This window comes from Pantherophis guttatus, chromosome 10 (assembly GCF_059756535.1).
Source record: "Pantherophis guttatus breed Tessera chromosome 10, ASM5975653v1, whole genome shotgun sequence".
NCBI lineage: Eukaryota > Metazoa > Chordata > Lepidosauria > Squamata > Colubridae > Pantherophis > Pantherophis guttatus.
The window spans coordinates 19161095-19180666 of NC_142072.1; the positions used below are offsets into that span (position 1 = coordinate 19161095).

A 19572-nucleotide genomic window follows, 5' to 3' on the forward strand; every position below is an offset into this window, starting at 1 on the left:
TGCAAAGTGGAATGCAAAAGATTTTTAAGCGGCTACTCAGTTCTTACGTAAGTGGAAAATATTTGGTGAGAGGTGGCTAGGTCAGTGATGGCTAACCTTTTCCGGACCAAGTGCCCAAAGCGCGTGTGTGCCCGAACCCCCAAAATGCATTGCGTGCGCCCCCCCTTGGACATGCGCTCCCCCACATGAATGTGTGTGCGGCCCCCTGCACACGCCTCACCCCCCTGCACATGTGCCCTCTCCTCCGCACATGTGCACAGCCACCCCACACACCCCACGCGAATGTGCGGCAGAGACCCGAAGACCAGCTGGCTGGCAGGAGGCGTGCACGCATGCGCAGCAGAGCTGAACTGCAGCAACAGATCGCGTGCCATTGGAGAGAGCACTGCGTGCCACCTCTGGCACGCGTGCCATAGGTTCGCCATCACGGAACTAGTCCTATGAATTAGCTCAGGTATGAACTAGCAAGGAACTTGTATTTCTAAATTTTATTTGTTGGAGATACCACTCTTGGCTCCAGTGGACTACTGGTACCCTTCCCAAACTTCAATTTCCATCAAACCCAAACCAGATTTATGTTCCATTCCTAAAGGTCCCAGGTGTGAAGTTTGCTGCTTATTACAATAATTGTGCCTTGGGGTGGGGGGGGGGTCAGTGTTTTCTGTAAGGATTTTAAGATCCTGTTCCTAAATTATCACTTCTAGCCAGTGGTGTGTTTCAATTTTTTTTTACTACCGGTTGTGTGGGTGTGGCTTGGTGGGCGTGGCATGGCTTGGTGGGTGTGGCTTTGTGGACATGGCAGGGGAAGGATATTGTAAAATCTCCATTTCCTCTGGATCAGCTGGGACTTGGGAGGCAGAGAGTAGATGGGGGGGCGGGGCCAGTCAGAATTTTTACTACCGGTTCTCTGAACTACTCAAAATTTCCACTACCGGTTCTCCAGAACTGGTCAGAACCTGCTGCAACCCACCTCTGCTTCTAGCTCACATCCCTTTGCTATATAAACGAAGCTTGGGTTTTTGTTCCAAGCCTGCATCATTTTGTATAACAACAACCTTCCCCAGAATAGTGTCAATCTTGGGTTCAGAGCAGGGTGTCCAACTTTAGTAAGTTTAAGACTTGTAGACTTCAACTCCCATACTGGCTGGGGAATTCTGGGAGTTGAAGTCAACAAGTCTTAAATTTGCCAAGGTTGGACACCCCTGATTTAGAGAGAAATATTGTAATATTGAAGACCTCCGTTCGTTCCAGGGGTGAAATCCAGCAGGTTCTGACAGGTTCCGGAGAACCGGTAGCGGAAATTTTGAGTAGTTCGGAGAACTGGCAAATACCACCTCTGGCTGGCCCCAGAGTAGGGTGGGAATGGAGATTTTGCAGTATCTTTCCCCTGGAGTGGGGAGGGAATGGAGATTTTGCAGTATCCTTCCCCTGCCACACCCACCAAGCTACGCCCACAGAACCGGTAGTAAAAAAAAAATTGGATTTCACCACTGGTTTGTTCTGACTATATAGCCAAGCTGTAGTTGCCCTTGCTGAAATGCTAGCATCCCCAACCAGTAAATGTTATATTTGTAGTTTATAAATTAGCCCCGTTTGTGGAATCCAGTACAGATTTTCCTCCCAAAACTGCTCTATTCCAGCATTATCTGCCACTCTAAGCCTAAGGGTTACTCCAATCCTGCTGGTTTTGAGAAACAAACAAACAATGGTGCCTGATGATAAAGATAAACCCAAACAGGGTGACCTCGGGCCATTGCCTGGGGAGATAACAACATATCTGTTAAATTCCCCAGACCACTCCATGCACTATGTACACACACACACACACACACACACACACACACACACACACACACACACACACACACACTTCTTCCTCGGGCTTTTTTTAAAATCCCCCACCGGACAACTTCATATTTTAAAAATAAAAGGCACAGTATGTAGAAGCCAACTGGAACAAGATTGCAAAAGCAGAAATGCAAGCTTTGGCCTTTTCCCAAGGCTTTGACGCTTAATGCCCAATGCCAGCTGTACCCCAAATAGGAGCTGAAGTTCAACCCATGTCCAGGTGGGTTGAATTTCAGCTCCTATTGTGGAAGGTGTTCAAATTTATTAAAATAATCTAAGCTAGAACAAAAATGATTTCCCATCTTAGTTAAGACAATAAGTGATTCTCTCTCTCCCTCTCTCTCCCTCCCCCCCTCTCCATCTCTCTCTCTCTCTCCCCCCTCCATCTCCATCTCTCTCTCCCTCCCTCCCTCTCTCTCTCCCTCCCTCTCTCTCTGTCTCTCTTTCTGTCTTCTTCCCTCTCCGTCTCTCTCTCCCTCCCTCCCTCCCTGTCTCTCTCTCCCTCCTTCTCTCTCCCTCTCCCTCTCCATCTCTCTCTCCCTCCCTCCCTCCCTCCCTGTCTCTCTCTCTCTCCCTCTCTCCCTCTCCGTCTCTCTCTCTCCCCCCTCTCCATCTCTCCCTCCCTCCCTCTGCCTCCCTCCCTCCCTCTCCCTCTCCCTCTCTCCCTCTCCATCTCTCTCCCTCCCTCCCTCCATCTCCGTCTCTCTCTCCCTCCCTCCCTCCCTCTCTTCCTCCCTCCCTCTCCGTCTCTCTCTCCCTCCCTCCCTCTCTTCTTCCCTCCCTCTCCGTCTCTCTCTCTCTCCCTCCCTCCCTCTCACCCTCCCTCCCTCTCCGTCTCTCTCTCCCTCTCTCCCTCCGTCTCTCTTTCTCTCTCCCTCTCCCCCTCCCCCCCCGTGTGTGTGTGTGTGTGTGTGTGTGTGTTTATATGATGTTTCTCAACCTTGGAAATTTCAAAATGTGTGGATTTCAACTCCCAGAATCCTCCAGCTAGTAATGGACTCTCCTTCCTATGTTATCTTCACAATATCCCTGTAAATAGACTAGGTCAGTGTTTCTCAGTCCTGGCAATTTTAAGATGAGTGGAGTTCAACCTCCAGAATTCCCTAGCCACCAATGACTGGGGAATTCTGGGAGCTGAAGACCACAAATGCCAAGGTTGAGGATCACTGAGCTAAGGTGAGAGAGGGTGGAAGGTTCAAAATTGACCAGAGAATTTCCATTTTTTGGTGTGGATCTCCCAAGAGCTGTAATCTAAGTGGTATGGCTTAATCATGCTTCACTCAATAAGCCAGCTCTGGCTACAGTCACACACCGCCCTAAATTACAAGTGCCACACGATGACCTTGCATTCCAATGAACCCAATGTTGGCTGGGGTAATTCTAGCAGTTGAAGTCCACCCATCTTAAGATTCCTGAGGTTGAGAAACATCTCTATAGGTCATTTCGGCTTCCACCAAAGTAATGACACAGGGGAAGCCCACTGAAGCCCAGGACAAGCAGCTTCCATCACTGGGAATAAGGGGCATGCATAAGTGCACCAGGGTGCCTACCATCCCTGTCCTAATATTCCTTTTTGCTTACTCTTTTCATGACAGAGAGATGGGAGGAGATAGGGAATGGAATTGAATGGAATGGAACGGAACGGAACGGAATGGAATGGAATGGAATGAAATGAAATGAAATGAAATGGAATGGAATGGAATGGAACAGAATGGGACAAAGTTTCTCTTCCTCACTCCCATTTGCTCTTTTAGGAGCCATATCTTTCCTCAGAGATGGGAGGGGGAGAGGGAATGGAATTCAAATTATGAATACAATTTTCATGTATTCAAATTATGTTTATACTTTTACCTGTTATCTTATATATGCTTGACAAATAAACTTATGATTTTGATTATGACTGTAGCCAAAGAACATGGCTAATCATAGTCCCCATCTCACACTTGATGCTCATACAAAGGTTTCCAGATGGAAAGTTGAGAATATCATTAATTTACAAGACAACAATCTCCTGAGCCAGAGGGCATTTCTAAAGATGACCTGTTGGGCCACAGCAAAGAGGAAAGGGTAGTTGTTTGCATGAAATGCTGAGCCAGATAAGCCTTTGGCTGGATCCAGTAAGATTCTGGTTGCTCTTAATCAAGACATGCAGAATTTCTGTCTCTTGATCAGTGGTGGGTTGCTACCAGTTTGCCCCAGATCAGGCGAACAGGTAGCGACGGCGGCGGGTTACATTGTGCATTGCGCATGCACGAGTGCCCACGAGTGAACTGGTAGCGACAGGTTTTGAAATCTGCCCCTGCTCTTCATCATATAATTTTTCACAGTAATTTTGAATCAGTTTCTTTTTATCATAATTTTGATGAAGTGTTCCTTCTTCATCCATTAATTGGTGCATCAATTTCTTTTCTTTCTCCTTTTTCAAATTAATTTAATACTATTCCTTCCCTAGGCACCTGAAAGCTGGCCAACAGTGAATAGAATAGAACAGAATAGAATAGAATAGAATAGAATAGAATAGAATAGAATAGAATTCTTTATTGGCCAAGTGTGATTGGACACACAAGGAATTTGTCTTAGGTGCATACTAATTGCTAATACATTCTAATTGCTTCCAAACTCTATTTTCCATGTAGACATTTTCTTGCCTACTTGCTAGACCCATTGCATGCCCAAGAACCAGGAACGTCATACAAGGGAAACAGACTATCACTTACCCTCGTTTGCACTTTTTGTAGACTTTATAGATGCTTTCTTCTGGCAGGCCATATTTTTCTGAAATCTGAAAAATGAAAAAAAAAGAATAGTTTACATTAACCTGCACATTACGATGAATGGATTCCTGGGCTTACAAAACTCACGGTTGGTATTGCAGTACATATAATACTTCCCCACTTGTTTCACTCAATTCTGACCATAAACCAGTTGCAATTGCATCATCCCAAAGAGATTCCCATGTCAAAATCAAACAACTGAGATCTGAGAACTAACCTACTTAGGTGATAAAGAGAATGAGATCCAGGAAAAAACTGTTCAAATCCTATTCTAGTTATGGAATTATGTTGGCTTAAACTAATCTCTGTTTCTAACATTTATTTCTCCATTCTGAAACTCTGGTTTAAACCTTCTCTTGCAACACAAGAACAATGCATGGATACCCATGGAGTTGGGAGAGGATCAACAAAAAAAAAATCAAGAGGGTGACTGCAATGTTGTGATTACACAATTTGGCCACAATTGTGGCTTTTTTTTTTTGCTTATTCTTGACCTTCTATGCCTGTAGAACAATAGATTTTGTACCTTAGGAAGACCTTCCTAACATTTGGTGTAAAGTTCTTTCAACATTCAACGGTGGTTCACAGGTCATGCTTAGTTTGCTTTAGTCATTATTTATTGAATAAGCCACAAAGTCAAGATTCACAAATTGTACTAAGCCAAAAGCAAACAAATGGTATTTTAGCATCACACAGTCTGAGGACCAGCCTAAAACCTATGATATACAGTATTGGGGCCAATTTTAAACCTGGTCTCCCAATTCCCTTCCCTAGAGGAGAACAATATGTGGGTTTGGCCAGATTCATGTTTCTTACTATTCTCCAAAGCACCTGAGGGCAGGACAAGAAGCAATGGATGGAAACTAATCAAGGAGAGAAGCAACTTAGAACTAAGGAGAAATTTCCTGACAGTTAGAACAATTCATCCATGGAACAACTTGCCTCCAGAAGCTGTGAATGCTCCAACACTGGAAGTTTTTAAGAAGAGATTGGAGAACCATTTGTCTGAAATGGTATAGGGTTTCCTGCCTAAGCAGGGGTTGGACTAGAAGACCTCCAAGGTCCCTTCCCACTCTGTTATTCTACAGTATTCTATTCTACTTCTCAGCCATCCCTTTTTGGGGAAAGCTACAGCCTCATTTCTGCAAGCAGAGAAACCATTTTAGTGTGGAAAACTACAGCTCCCAAGGAGGCAATTTCAGAAAAAGACATTTGTTATTTGCTCTTTTCCAATTTGAAAGTGTGCAAAAGCAGGGCACACGCATAGAAAGACACACACACACACACACGCATAAAGCAAAGCCATAAATACGGCTATCAGATCATTTCAGGAGATTGTTTGCTTTATTCCCCGCCTCAGCAAAGCGAAGCTGAGGGTTATCAGGAACGGTGCTGATAAACATCACAGAAATATGCTCAAGCATTGTGTGCTCTTTAAACATTGAGCAAATGTGCAGGGCGATAGAGAGAAGGGGGAGAACCTTCCAGCCAAGCCAAGCTAAAAGAGGCAAAATCTAGAGAGAAAGAGAGTACAGAATGAACAGGAAAACAGTCTCCAGAGACAGGTCTTAGGAACCAAATTAGACATGGGGAGAATTTGATGGTGAAAAACAAATTTTCACAGGAACTGAAAAGTAGGAGCCGTTTGTTCTTTAAGCTCTGGTTGTCCCTATGGTTTATATTCATGAGGTTCATACACTATGCTAGTTCTTCATGTGATATGGTTGGCTTCCTGCACCCTCCTGGGAGCAAAAATGGGCCACAGGGAGGCATGGCGGCCCCCCGCACCATGTTTTGGGCCTAGTAGGCTTCCCTGCAGCCTCCTGGGAGTTTAAGCGGGGTGCAGGGAGGCTGCGCCATCCCCCCATGCCCCGTTTTAGGCCTAGTAGGCCTCCCTGCAGCCTCCTGGGAGCAAAAACTGGGTGCGGGGGGGGACGACTCCTGGGAGGGACGGGGTGGGAAGGTGCAGGGCCAGCCAGCAATTTAACAACTGGTTTCCCCGAACCGGCCTAAACCAGCTGAATCCCACCACTGAATATACTCATTGAAGAATAGAAATCACCATTCATGACCTAGCATCTTGTGGAAATACAACCAACAAAATGTGGCTTTTCCCATAAACCATCAGTTAGCAAACTCTAGTTTAATGCAAAATGGACTCCATTCCCCCAGGTCAGGCTGCCAATGGGCTAGTTATAATCCCAACCAAACATATCTTTAGGGAAGGCCTTAAGATGCAGCATCCACAAATTGGTTTTCTATTTTATCAGCACCAGAATCGTTGTACAACATTGATTAAGTGGAGCCATCTCTTAATACATCCAGTAGCTGTTTCCTCCCATTATTTAAGCAAACTTGTAGAAATTTTTAAAATTAAAATAGGATAAAGAGACCAATAAAAGTGCGTATAGTCAAGGCTATGGTTTTTCCAGTTGCAATGTATGGCTCTGAAAGTTGGACCATAAGAAAGGTTGAGTGCCAAAGAACTGAGGCCTTTGAACTATGGTGCTGGAGAAGGCTCCTGCGAGTCTCTTGGACTGCAAGGCGATCAAACCGGTCAGTCCTAGAGGAGATCAACCCTGACTGCTCTTTAGAAGGCCAGATCCTGAAGATGAAACTCAAATACTTTGGCCACCTAATGAGAAGGAAGGACTCGCTGGAGAAGAGCCAAATGCTGGGAACGATGGAGGGTAAAAGAAGAAGAGGAGAGGAGGACAGAGAATGAGGTTGCTGGATGGAGTCACTGAAGCAGTCGGCGTGAGCTTAAATGGATTCCAGAGAATGGTAGGGGACAGGAAGGTCTGAAGGAACGTTGTCCAGGGGGTCGCGATGAGTCAGACACGACTTCACAACTAACAACAACAAAAGAAACCTAGGAAGAGATTAATATCTGGGATGGGAGACAGTCTGACTCAATTTGTCCTTCCTTTTGTGGAGATCTGCTGGTTGCCCTTCTCCAGCTAGTTGCCAAGTTGCCCTTCTCCTTCTTCAGCACCTCATCCCAAAGTAGCAAACTTCCATGCCACAGGATGACCAAGGAGAGAGACTCACCGCATTTCTCAAGCCTTTGAGATCGGGAGTCTTCAGCATGAGAGCGTCAAAAACTTCCTCTGATTCCCGTCGAACATAGAGTAGAACTGAATGACACAAGAGATAATGGTCAAATAAATCTGCCAATGCAGAAAAAGGAACACCCCCCCCCCATTTCTCTCCTTCCATTATAGAATCTCCCAAATCCATTACGTCTTTGTTTTGAGGCCCCACATTCCTGTCCTTAGGAGCTTTTTTGCATTGCTTACATCTTCATCCCTCACAGTCCATGTTTCTGTACTCTCTCTGGGCACAGACACCAACATGAATTTCACTGCCCTCAATGCTTGTCCCTGTTCTGCTTCAGAAAAAGGCCAGGTGAATGATGTCATGCTTATTGTCTTTAAAAAGGTAACAGTTCCCCTCGCACATAAGTGCTAGTCATTCCCGACTCTAGGGGCGGTGCTCATCTCCGTTTCAAAGCCGAAGAGCCAGCGCTATCCAAAGACGTCTCTGTGGTCATGTGGCTGGCATGACTAAATGCCAAAGGCACACGGAATGCTGTTACCTTCCCACCAAAGGTGGTTCCTATTTTTCTACTTGTGTTTTTTACGTGCTTTCGAACTGCTAGATTGGCAGAAGTAACGGGAGCTCATGCTGTTACGCGACACTAGGGATTCGAACCGCTGAACTACCGACCTTTTCTATCGACAAGCTCAGCATCTTAGCCACTGAGCCACCGTGTCCCATTTTACTGTCTTTAGGACAAATTAAGGAAAGTGATTGATGGACTCCCTGAGCTTCATTTCTTTCTCCAGAGTACCACCTTCCAGTGGAAAAGAAACCATCAATTGCTTTCCTTAACTTGTGTTGGGACAATGAAGGACACCGGTGGGCAGGATCCTAGAGAGTCAAGTTTAGTTGCCTGTCCATTTGCCAATTTGCCACTCTGGCATGTTAGTATTGTGGTTAACGAACAGAAAGATGCATCTGTGGACTCCTTGCTTTGTCTTGGGCCATGAGGCCCTTGGGCATGTAGAAGACATCTGCCTCTTCCACCTTACCTCGTTGGGGGTCTTCTTCTTTTGCTTGTTTTGCGGCTATGGGATCAAATTCGTCGGGGAAGGAAGGGCAGCTCCGCTTTAAGGGCAAGCTAGGTAGGGGGAAAAAAAAGGAGCTCAGAACATCTGGTTGTGCCTAATATACAAATCACAAGGGATCTTCCCAAATAGATCAGTTGTCCATAACTGAATCTAGATTGTGCAGCAGTTAAAGAGTGAGTTATAGACCAGAAAGACTCAAATTCAAGGCCCTTCACAGTCCTCAAGTGAATTTAGTCACATTTCTCAGCTTAATCCACTTTATGGGTGAATTAGGAGAAACTGCCAAGAACAAACAGAGGATGGATGGATGGATGGATGGATGGATGGATGGATGGATGGATGGACGGGTGGGTGGACAGACCATCTTTAACGCTTTGTCCTTAATAAAAATGGACAATTCATTTTATTTCATTTGAATGTGGCCATTATGCTGATATACATATTGATAGAGTGCGCTCTCTATTACTCATAAAAACACCCCAAATGAAGTGTCCCCCCTCATTTGAGACTAGACCCTTAGAGATTCCCAGATGGAAATCATTGACTATTCCCCCCTCCACATGGAAGCTGAACCAAGACAGTGACTTGCTGAAAGTCACCCAATGTGCAGCACTCAAGAGTTTCATGGCCCAGAGCCCTGAAGGCCTGAGTGTAAACCCATGCCTGGATCAAAGACTTAAATATTTGAGTTTCCATGAGCTATAAAGACAACAAGTATGTGGGAAACAAACACATTTTTGGCCTCAAGAGTCCGAAAGCATTTCAGGTTGTTGACCCCGTCAATGCCTCTACCACCAAAGGAAATGTATTACACACCTGTGGGAATCGTGTGGAGCTCCAGCAGTAGGTAATACCTGTAAAGAGGGAGGGAGATGTTTTAAACAAAGATGAACAGCCATTTTAAAGCCCTCCCCCAATTTGCAATAACATTGCAAAACTTTATTTATTAGATTTAGCTTCTGCCTTTTCTTCAAGGGTTCAAAGGTGGCTTCCATGGAAAGTCCACTCAAAATACCTTGTTTACTAAATAGCTTGCTGGATCAGAGGTTGGTTGTTTCATATCTGTCCACATTCCTCTTGGGATGTATGTCATACTCAACTAATTAGACATTTTTACACACCTTACTGTTCTCCTTCACTCCTCCTTTTCTCTAACAAAGGTTAGGTAGGGAAGTGGTGAAATCCTCTGCGGATTGCCACCAGTTCACTGCCCACACATGTGCAGTGCATGCCAAATGCACGCAGCATGTGTGTGCATGCGCATTGTATGCCAAACACATGCTGTGCATGCATGCGCAGTGCACGCCAAACGCATGCTTTGCGTGAAAAAGGAGGCTTGACAAGTTAAGTAGAACAGCGGGGGGGGGACAGCTGTGCCGCACGATTTAGATTCGCTAGCAAATATAAATCACGCAACACAGCTGATCGTCGGAAATACCTGTTCGCCTGAACTGGTAGCTTTTATCACTACTGATTTGCCCGAACCACTGCGAACCGGTAGTATTTCATCCCTGACGTAGGGGATCCAAATCATATTTCATCCCCACAGAATGTGTTTCTTTCTGGAGCAGAGCCTCAAATGATTGCTTTGCTGACCAAATATTTGGATGTTCACACAATAAGCTTAACCAGGTCATGAATCATCCGTTTTCTTGGGTTTGCATGATACAGTCAACCTTCTATTAATTAAATGGAATGGGATCATCCATCCATCCAACCAACCCAAACCAAACAGCTGTATGACTTGCCTGGATAAGCATGTCGCATGAATACGTTGTCGCTAGTTCACCATACCGTGTTTCCCCGAAAATCAGACCCTGTTTTATATTTTTTTGATAAGTGCTTGGCCTTATTTTCGGGGAGGTCTTATTATTTTGGGGCACGTGGAGCAAGATGGGGCTCCTCTTGCCGTCTTGTCTGATTTCCAGCTCTGCATTTCAATATTTTCGGGGAGGGCTTATTTTCAGGGGGAGGCTTATTTTAGCGCATGCGCTCAAAAGCCCGAATGGGCTTATTATCAGGGGATGTCTTATTTTATTTTATTTATTTATTTATTTTATTAAATTTGTATACTGCCCTTCTCCTGCTGGACTCAGGGCAGTGCACAGCCAAAATAAAAAAACATCCCATTTTCAGGGAAACAGGGTATTTAGTCACCACTGATATAAAAATTAAATGAACCTATGTATCAGGTATACAACAAAGTCTACTAACTTTTTAGCTAGAGAGAAAGAAACACTAGTTTATGTAGTGTTGTAATATATTAAGATAATTTATCACTTATATCTTGCCTTCATTATTTTTATAAGTAATTCAAGGCAGTGTACATCACTAATAATCCTTCCTCCTCCTATTTTCCCGACAAGAAAAAGAAGTTGAGCTGGGAGAGAGTTTTTTGACCCAAAGTCAACCCAGTTGGCTTTCATGCCTAAGGCAAAGCTAGAACTCACAGCTAATGGTGATTGGCCCAAAATCACTCAAGTCAACTTTCATTCCTAAAGTGGGATTAGAATTCACCGTTTCCAGGTGATTGGTCCAGTGTCACAAAGTCAATTTTCATTCTTAAAATGGGACTAAGAACTCAGAGTCCCTAGCTTTCTACCCTGATATTTTAATCATTAAAATGGCTCTCTAGTTAAAACCCTATAAAGACTTTGCCTTCTGGACTAGGGGTCTCCAACCTTGGCAACTTTAAGCCTGGAGGACTTCAACTCCAAGAATTCCCCAGCCAGCAAAGCTGGTCCTCCAGAGTTGAAGTCCTCCAGGCTTAAAGTTGCCAAGGTTGGAGACCCCTGTTCTGGACAACCACTGACTCTTGACTACATCTAGATGTCAATCCTCTCCATCACTGAGAAGCACTCTTGGTGGATTCTTTCCAACTCAACCATATCAAAGCATGGATCCATTCCGAAGTCCATGTTTTCTTAACAGAACTCTGGAGGTTCTTAGCCATAAACTGTGGGGCCAACAGAGGAGCCTTACCGTTGCACATCTTTGGAGGTTTGAAAAATGAACATTTGGGATGAATAAGACCGGTTGGGTTTCCAAGTCACTTTGGGGCTTGAGGTAAGTGATTTCATTGCTGCGAAAGCTTGAAACTAAACAGCTTTTCAAACCTGAAAGATAGAAGAAAAAGTTATGGTTTATTTTGTTATCACACTTCTTATTCTAAATTAACAGAAGCCTTGTAGTCAGCCATCATATTTGTAGGGAAATTTTCTGATGAAAGATGATAGGTATTGTAGTCTAATATATGTGCAGAGTATCCAGTTATACACACCCAAACAAGCACACTTAAGAGGGGAATTTTATATTTAAAAAATAATGTATAAATTATCTGTGCTTTTGGAATCCAGCACACTCATATAGTTAATAAATAAACATTAAAAGTATTAGCTATGTTGTATACTTGTTATATCAGCTGATTAAATCATACCATCAAATGATTAATTGACACCATTTTGAAATATCTGTAGAACTGAAATGGGAATTTGATGTTGATACCGTGGCTCTGTTATTTTTAACATCCCTTGTATTATTCTTTTACTGTGGTTTTTATACCTTTTAAAATATATTTATTCACTATTTTTAGCTTTGTTGAACATTGCCGAGAGTCATTTATTTATGAGTTAGATGCAGGGGTGGGCTTCAAAAATTTCAGCAAGGGGTTCTCTGCCCCATTGCTGGGTAGGCGTGGCCAGGGTGGGTGTGGCCTAGTTGGTCTCCTGCACCACGGTGAGGGTGGGCGATTTTGCCCTCCCCGGGCTCCCGAGGCTTTCATTGAGCCTCTGGGAGAGCGAAAACGGCCTCTCCAGGCTCCGGAAGCCCTCTGGAAGCCAGAAATGGGCCTGTTTCCGGCCTTCCCTAACTTCCTGTAGGCCCATTTTTCACCCTTCCTGAGCCTCCACACACGCCCTGCACTTACCTGCATACAAAGCAGGCTGCCTGGAGACTCCTGGGAGGGGTAGGGTGGGTGGTGCCAGCCAGGAGTGGGATTTGGCGGTTCTCTGAACTGCCAAGAATCTTGGCAGAATCTGCACAGAATCTTAGCTAGAGGTTCTCCCGAACCCCCAGCAGCCCACCCCTGGTTAGGTGGCTATATAAATCGGTTTAATAAACAACAAATATTGGCATGATTCTCTTTTCCCTATTATTATATTATATTGTTATCCCTATTCCTTTTGGTTGGGGTTACCGTTTTTAAAATTGTCTTTTATGACAGGCTGACTGAATGCAGAACGGCTACTTGAGAAAAGCCCATAAAAAGGGATGCCTTGGCCATCAAAGGACATTACAAATTCACCTGCTATCTCTTATTCCTCTATGAAAAGCTGGAGGACAGTTTCAGAGTTTGTTAATATTAGTTGCCCTCCTGGTTTTCAGCAGGGTTAAACAGACCCACGAGGCATCTTACAAAACCATAGAAATGTATGATTCCGCTTGTAACTTGAAGTTCTTCCTCCCCATGTGAAACAAGAACCAAAAACATTAAGCAAGAAGAGGTAGAAGACCTGCAAATATCGCCTTGGGGCTGGTAGCACAGGAGTTACTTTGAAGTGGAAAAATTATTGGGTGCCAAGATCGTTGGTGCCCCTAATCTACTGGCCCTTAAGACTGTATTTATTTATTTATTTATTTATTTATTTATTTATTTATTTATTTATTTATTTATTTATTTATTTATTTATTTATTTATTTATTTATTATTCAAATTTCTATACCGCCCTTCTCCTTTCGGACTCAGGGCGGTGAACAGCCAAAATAAAAACATCTATACATAACATTACAGTTAAAAATAAAGTTAAAATAATTTATAAATTTGGCCCGTAATTTATATCTCAGGAACTATGGGTGCTAATGGTGATGGACTTTCCTTAGAGATAGGCCTGTAATTCTGGTTATATTTGTCCTCTATGGTTGTTTATATATTGGGCATTTTCCTTTGTGGTGGTGTAAACCATCTTGAATCCCAGGGTGGATAAAAATCAATGATTTTTTTAAAAAAATCAAAAAAATCAGATTTTTTTGAATTAAAATGGATTTTTTTGATTTTTATCGAATTTATTTTAATAAAAAACTTTTGGGGTAAAAATCTATCGTAAGATAGTTTTCTATTTAAGATACATAAATTTAGTTTATTCAGCATGAAATGGAGCTTAGTTATGTAGCATGAGGCTGTATATTCTGCAACACTGGGACTATTGGTGAGTCAACAGTGGGTCAAAGGAGTAGCAGAGATGACAGTTGCTCTTTAAAAATTATGATTTAAATCGAGTTGATTTAAATCAAGCCTTTTTACTAGTGATTTAAATCATGATTTAAATTGTGATTTAAATCAACTTGATTTAAATCAAATCCACCCTGTTGAATCCTGTGAAATATCTGGTGTATACATTTTGGTGTGAAGATAAATAAATCCATCCAAAAAGCAGATATAACTGACAAGCTACTTTAACAAATCCATAAATAAATAGTCTTGAATCTAATACAGTAATGTCTTAACACATCAAAGCCATCCATTTGAAAGCCTTCTGAGACTATTCTAAGAGCCTTAGTGGTGCAGTGGTTAGAATGCAGTATTTCAGGCTAACTCTGCAACTGCCAGGAGTTCGATCCTGACTGGCTCAAGGTTGACTCAGGCTTCCATCCTTCTGAAGATGGTAGAATGGGGAGCCAGATTGTTGGAAGCAATATGCTGACTCCATATACCGCTTAGAGAGGGCTGTAAAAGCACTTTGAAGCGGTATATAAGTCTAAGCGCTATTGCTATTTCATAGATGGCATCTGGGAGAATCCAAAGTTTGTTTGTAATATGCTCAAGCTCATTCAAGATTGGTAAGATGTGCCTTCAGATTGTCCTATGAAAGGCAAGAAAACTTGTAAGTCAATTTTCTGGCAACAATCATTTCAAGAGGTCCTTCAAGAATTCATTACTAAACTGCGATCGAAACCCAAGAAGATGCCTTTGGCAACCTCAAACCCCAGAAAGGTGAACAAAGAAAAGAAGGGCAGAGAAGAGAAGTGAGCAAAAGGCGGAAGTGATGTTGATGGTCCCAGAACAAATCTCTAAGGACTAGAGAAGGGAAGAGAAGATGGAGGTCATCTTGATGGTCCCCAAAGAGATCTCTAAGGACCACCTTCTCCCATAGGACCCTCATGGTCAACTCAAATCATCTTACAGGTTCTTTATAGCCTCCCCATTTTTAGAAACCTGACTGGTGGTTACTGGAATGACAAGCCTTCAGGCTGTGGTGTCCATACAACGACGCTCTAACTCCAGGGACTTTCCCCTGGCCCTTTCTTTGCTATCTTGAAGGCCCTAGGCAGAGTGTGCCAAGCCTTCCTTTCTTGGAGCAATCACAAGTCTCTTGAAACTAGTTCCAGCTGCTTCCCCCCCCCCATCTCAGTGACCGCTCTTTTTGCTTTTCTCCCTTTTGTAGTTTTTATGGCTGTTTTTATTTGACATCTCACTTATTATGTTTTGAATATGGATTTGTTTTGTAAGCTTCCCAGAGGGCATGTGTCAACCTATGTGGTCTAGATCTCATAGGTAAATAAATAAAATAGAATAAGCAAAGAGAAAGGATTTAAAAATAGGACTTTAAATCCAGCTGGGGCTGGGCTAACATGGCCTGGCCTGGATTCTAGGTGGAATGTGCAAACTCTCCAGCAGACCTGGAGTCTATGGCCAGTCTCTTGGGCAGCTGGGAGTTACCAGAATTGCACTGGTTTATCTAGAGCAGAGGTCAGCAACCCACGGCTCTGGAGCCGCATGTGGCTCTTTCATCCCTCTGCTGTGGCTCCCTGTTGCTGGTCGGCTCCACAATTGATAGGGCTTTCGGTTAGGACAGGTAGAGGAAAAAGGATGCCGCGCTAGGAGGAGACTCTATGGTGGTGGTGGTGGGGAACTGACTTCTAGTCGGCGGAGGAAAAAGGACGCCGTGCTAGGAGGAGACTCTATGGTGGGGGAACCGGACTTCCAGTCGGCTCCAGAATTGAATGGGGGGCTTCCAGTTAGGACCTTTGTGGCTCTTTGAGGGTTTAAGGTTGCCAACTCCTGATCTAGACGGCACCAGATCAGTCAAGCTGGACTAAGAGTAGATGCTCTTGTTCACCTGTGCAACTCTTAAAGCAACTGACTGCTGGAGCAGAGTCTTTTTAGACCGCAAATGCTGATGCTGTTTCTACTTCCTGAATCCTTAAAAGCAAGTTGGAAGCCAATCCATGGTCATCTTCATTGCCACTTTTCTCAAAGGTTGAGAACATCGTGAACAACCCATCAAAACTCCACCAGTTGAGCAACAGAAAAATACAAAATAGAGGTATCCTTCGACTTACAACCTTTTGCTTAGTGACCATTTGAAATTACAACCGCCCTGAATAAAGTGACTTACAACCAGTCCTTGCACTTCTAACCATTGGAGCATCCCCAAAGTCACGGGATCAAAATTCAGGTGCTTGACTGCCAACATGGATTTAAAATGGCTACCGCATCCTGGGGTCATGTGATTGCCAATGGTGACCTTCCCAGCTGGCTTCTGACAAGCAAAGTCACTGGGGAAAGCCAGATTTGCTTAACAACCACACCTGATTTGCTTAACAGCCGCAGTAATTTGCTTAACAACTGTGGCAAAAAAAAATGATCGCAAAGTCAGGCTCGATTCACTTAACAACTGCTTGCTTACCAACAGAAATTCTGGTCCCAGTTACGGTTGTAAATTGAGGACCACCTGTATGTAACTCAATCAAAGCCCCCATCTGAGCAGTTGCTTCAGTGGGGAGCTGTAAAGCCACCAAGGAGTTTCCCTTGTTTTTAAAAGACCCATGAAATAAGAGTGTCTCAGTCTGACTATCGTATTGGAGCCTCTAAAGCAGGGGTCCCCAACCTGTAGGCCATGGCCCACTAATGGTCCGTGGCCTATTCACAACTGGGCCGCATGAGTGGCTGGGGTGCACAGCCCCACTCATGTGAGCATGGTGAGCACTTGGGGGCTCACTTGCACGAACATCACAGGCACTTGTGGCCCCACTTGCACAAGTGTCACGGGTGCTCGTGGCCCCATTCGTGCGAGCAACGGCATATGTGCCTGCTTCTCCCACATAAAACCATCCCCTCTTTCCCTCCCTCCCTGTTCTGGGCCACCAACCCGGAAAGGTTGGGGAATGCGACTCTAAAGGGAGGGAAGAAAGGGTGGGTTGCCGGACCGTGGGAACTAATGAGGCAGGGCGAGGCAGATGTTCCCCACCCATGGAGAACTGCTGCGGAGCTTCACTATTTCAAAGAGAAAGTTTGCTTTTCGTGCAATCCGAGGTACATTGTCCCCGAGCTGTCTCAGTTGCTGAAAGAGATGGCAGGGTGAGAGACCACAAAAGTCCATATCTGATTCTGGAGTTGTGCAAAGCAGGAAAGCAGCTCAGAAACATGAAGCAGCAGGATTTTCATTTCCCAGAAACTAGGGTATCTGCAGAGTGTGGTTAAAAACATCGAGATGGTGGTCACGATGGAACAATTGAAGCTTTGCCCATTTTTTTATATGGAACACACAACAGAGATCGATTGACTGCAGTGGCTGCCATATTGACTTTTTTTTTTACCATACCTTGCTCTGATAGTCACCATCCCTGCAGCCTTTGCATGGCCCGGTACCAACCCACAAAGGCCCTTTTCCAAACAGCTTGAAAGAGCTGCTAGTCCACTTCTACTCACCGTTATTATTGGCATCCAAGCATTTTCCTTTCCTCCTGAACTGTTTGCGTTCATCATCCCGCATTTTCCTCTCTGCTCCCTAGAAGAGGAGAGAAGCCACAATCTCACTCTCACATCCATGGCTGCTAAATGTAGACCTATGAACATTTTTTAAGGTAATATTTGTGGGAATGACCTTGGGAGACTGGGTGAAGAGAAGCTGCCAAGAGATACTGCCAAAAGGAATGGTCAGATAAGAGCAGCGGAGGGATCCTCCCAGTTTAACAGCCGGTTCGGTGATTGTGTGATTTGCGCTGCGCACGTGCACATAGTTTGAAGAAATCTTCGCTTCCTGGTTTCTTCGGAGGAGTAACATAGCTGATTCGCGCAGCAATCCGCTCTACCACGCGAATCAGCTGAGAAGATAAATGTAGGAAAATAGCACAGGCAGGCGGATGGGCCCATCTGATCGTCGGGATGAACCAGTTCATTCCCAGCTGATCGTAGGAGCTACAGGTTCACCTGAACCGGTCCGAACCGGTAGAATCCCACCCCCGGATAAGAGGGAACATGGCCCAAACTGCACAGAGAGTCAGGAGGGACCCTCCTTAAGTTCTCAGGCTCTAAAAGTGACAGCAAGAGACTTGCACTTTCAGGCTCCGAAGTTCTTTAATATAGTTTAACAATAAATTAGATTTAGTTATCTGGCTGTGTTTCCTGTGGTCTGCCTAGTAAGTCTGAGAAGGCTGTGGCACGTAAAATGATATTTGTCCACCTTGACTGCAAACACTTGGATCTAATAAGTCAGGAATGAGTCCTCCAGTGGTGGGTTTCAAAATTTTTTACTACTGGTTCTGTGGGTGTGGCTTGGTGGGCATGGCATGGCTTGGTGGGCATGGCTTGGTGGGCGTGGCAGGGGAGGGATACTGTAAAACCCCCATTCCCTTCCCAATCCTGGGGAAGGTTACTGCAAAATCCCCATTTCCTCCCGATCAGCTGGGATTCAGGAGGCAGAGAATAGATGGGGGTGGGCCAGTCAGAATTTTTACTATCGATTCTCTGAACTACTCAAAATTTCCACTACCGGTTCTCCAGAACTGGTCAGAACCTGCTGAAACCCACCTCTGGAGTCCTCTGATCATGCGTAATCATTGACTGAATGTGCACCCTGCCTCTCTCAATCTTCAGGTGCCACACTCTACCAGTAGACCTATTCCAAGCCATGGGTACCAGCCCTGGACCCATCCATTCATGCATTGTGATCTCTCCACCTTCTTCCTTCTTTCTATTGCTCTTGCTGATTCATCTCTCTCTTCTTCTTCTTCCCACCCCTGCCCCCAGCTTCTTACCAATTAGATTTGAGAATAAGCACAGGGTTTCCCCCACCCCCAAACATAATTGCTGCATGGGGTAAGGGATGGTCTGGATTGTGGTGGTGGGGAAAGGTAGAGAGAGGAGTCTTTATCCTTTGCCCTCAACTATCACCTTCAAACTTAGGACAATGGGGGGGTGGGGATTCCATTCATGCCAATGAGTCCTTGCTCTCTAGGCTTAATGGGGGGGGGGGCTGGGGAGAGGCTGTGGGATATATTCAAATCCACAAGCCAGAAGGTCCTCTTGTTCATCTCTAAGTTTCCTCAGAGCCCGAATTTGACACTTCAGCTCTTGCTTGCAAAGTTTCTCTCCAAAAGACTTTGTGTTCAAGAAACAACAAGGGTGACCTCCTACCATTGGGAAGGAGATGTAGAAGCATAGCCAGCCGCACAAACAGGCTGAAGAAGAGTTTTTTATCCATGAGCTGTCAGACTCCTGAATGCGAAATAACATCGTAACTACATAGTACGATGGACCTGCGCAATGTGTAACATGTTCACACTGGTGCAATAGGACTGAGTGTTTTGTTAATACGATTTATTGGGTTAGGGATTTTTCTGTCTTCGCTGTTGAGTTGTATTGCGTTGGTGCACTGAGGGAGCTCCACCAAACTCATTGTACATATGTTGTGCACTGACAATAAAGATAATTGAAATTGAAATTAACTCCTGGCCAACTCTGAGGCTTTACACACACACAGACACACAGACACACTCAGCCCATGCACAAAATTTGCCAAAGGCTTCCCTTACTCTAC

At 44.5% G+C, this 19572-nt stretch overlaps 2 protein-coding genes across 3 annotated transcripts in view; one reads left to right on the forward strand and one right to left on the reverse strand.

Annotated features, from left to right (window-relative positions):
* The window catches only part of STPG1 (sperm tail PG-rich repeat containing 1), a 67155-nt gene extending 54158 nt beyond the window's left edge, over window positions 1-12997 (forward strand). The window contains exon 9 of one of the 2 annotated variants that reach the window (XM_060691444.2): window positions 12978-12997. In XM_060691444.2, the coding sequence (XP_060547427.1) occupies window positions 12978-12982 (5 nt within the window). In that variant the 3' untranslated portion in view covers window positions 12983-12997. Of the gene's footprint in view, window positions 1-3443; window positions 3539-12977 lie in introns of those variants that run through there. The other variant, XM_060691442.2, reaches the window with a different exon arrangement.
* Window positions 1-19572, reverse strand: part of GRHL3 (grainyhead like transcription factor 3) — a 66191-nt gene that overhangs the window by 8979 nt on the left and 37640 nt on the right. The window contains exons 10-15 of the mRNA XM_034413472.3: window positions 17463-17541; window positions 11738-11871; window positions 9572-9609; window positions 8717-8805; window positions 7674-7759; window positions 4566-4630 (exon numbers count right to left, since the gene is read on the reverse strand). Coding sequence (XP_034269363.1) covers window positions 4566-4630; window positions 7674-7759; window positions 8717-8805; window positions 9572-9609; window positions 11738-11871; window positions 17463-17541 — 491 coding nt within the window. The remainder of the gene's footprint in view (window positions 1-4565; window positions 4631-7673; window positions 7760-8716; window positions 8806-9571; window positions 9610-11737; window positions 11872-17462; window positions 17542-19572) is intronic.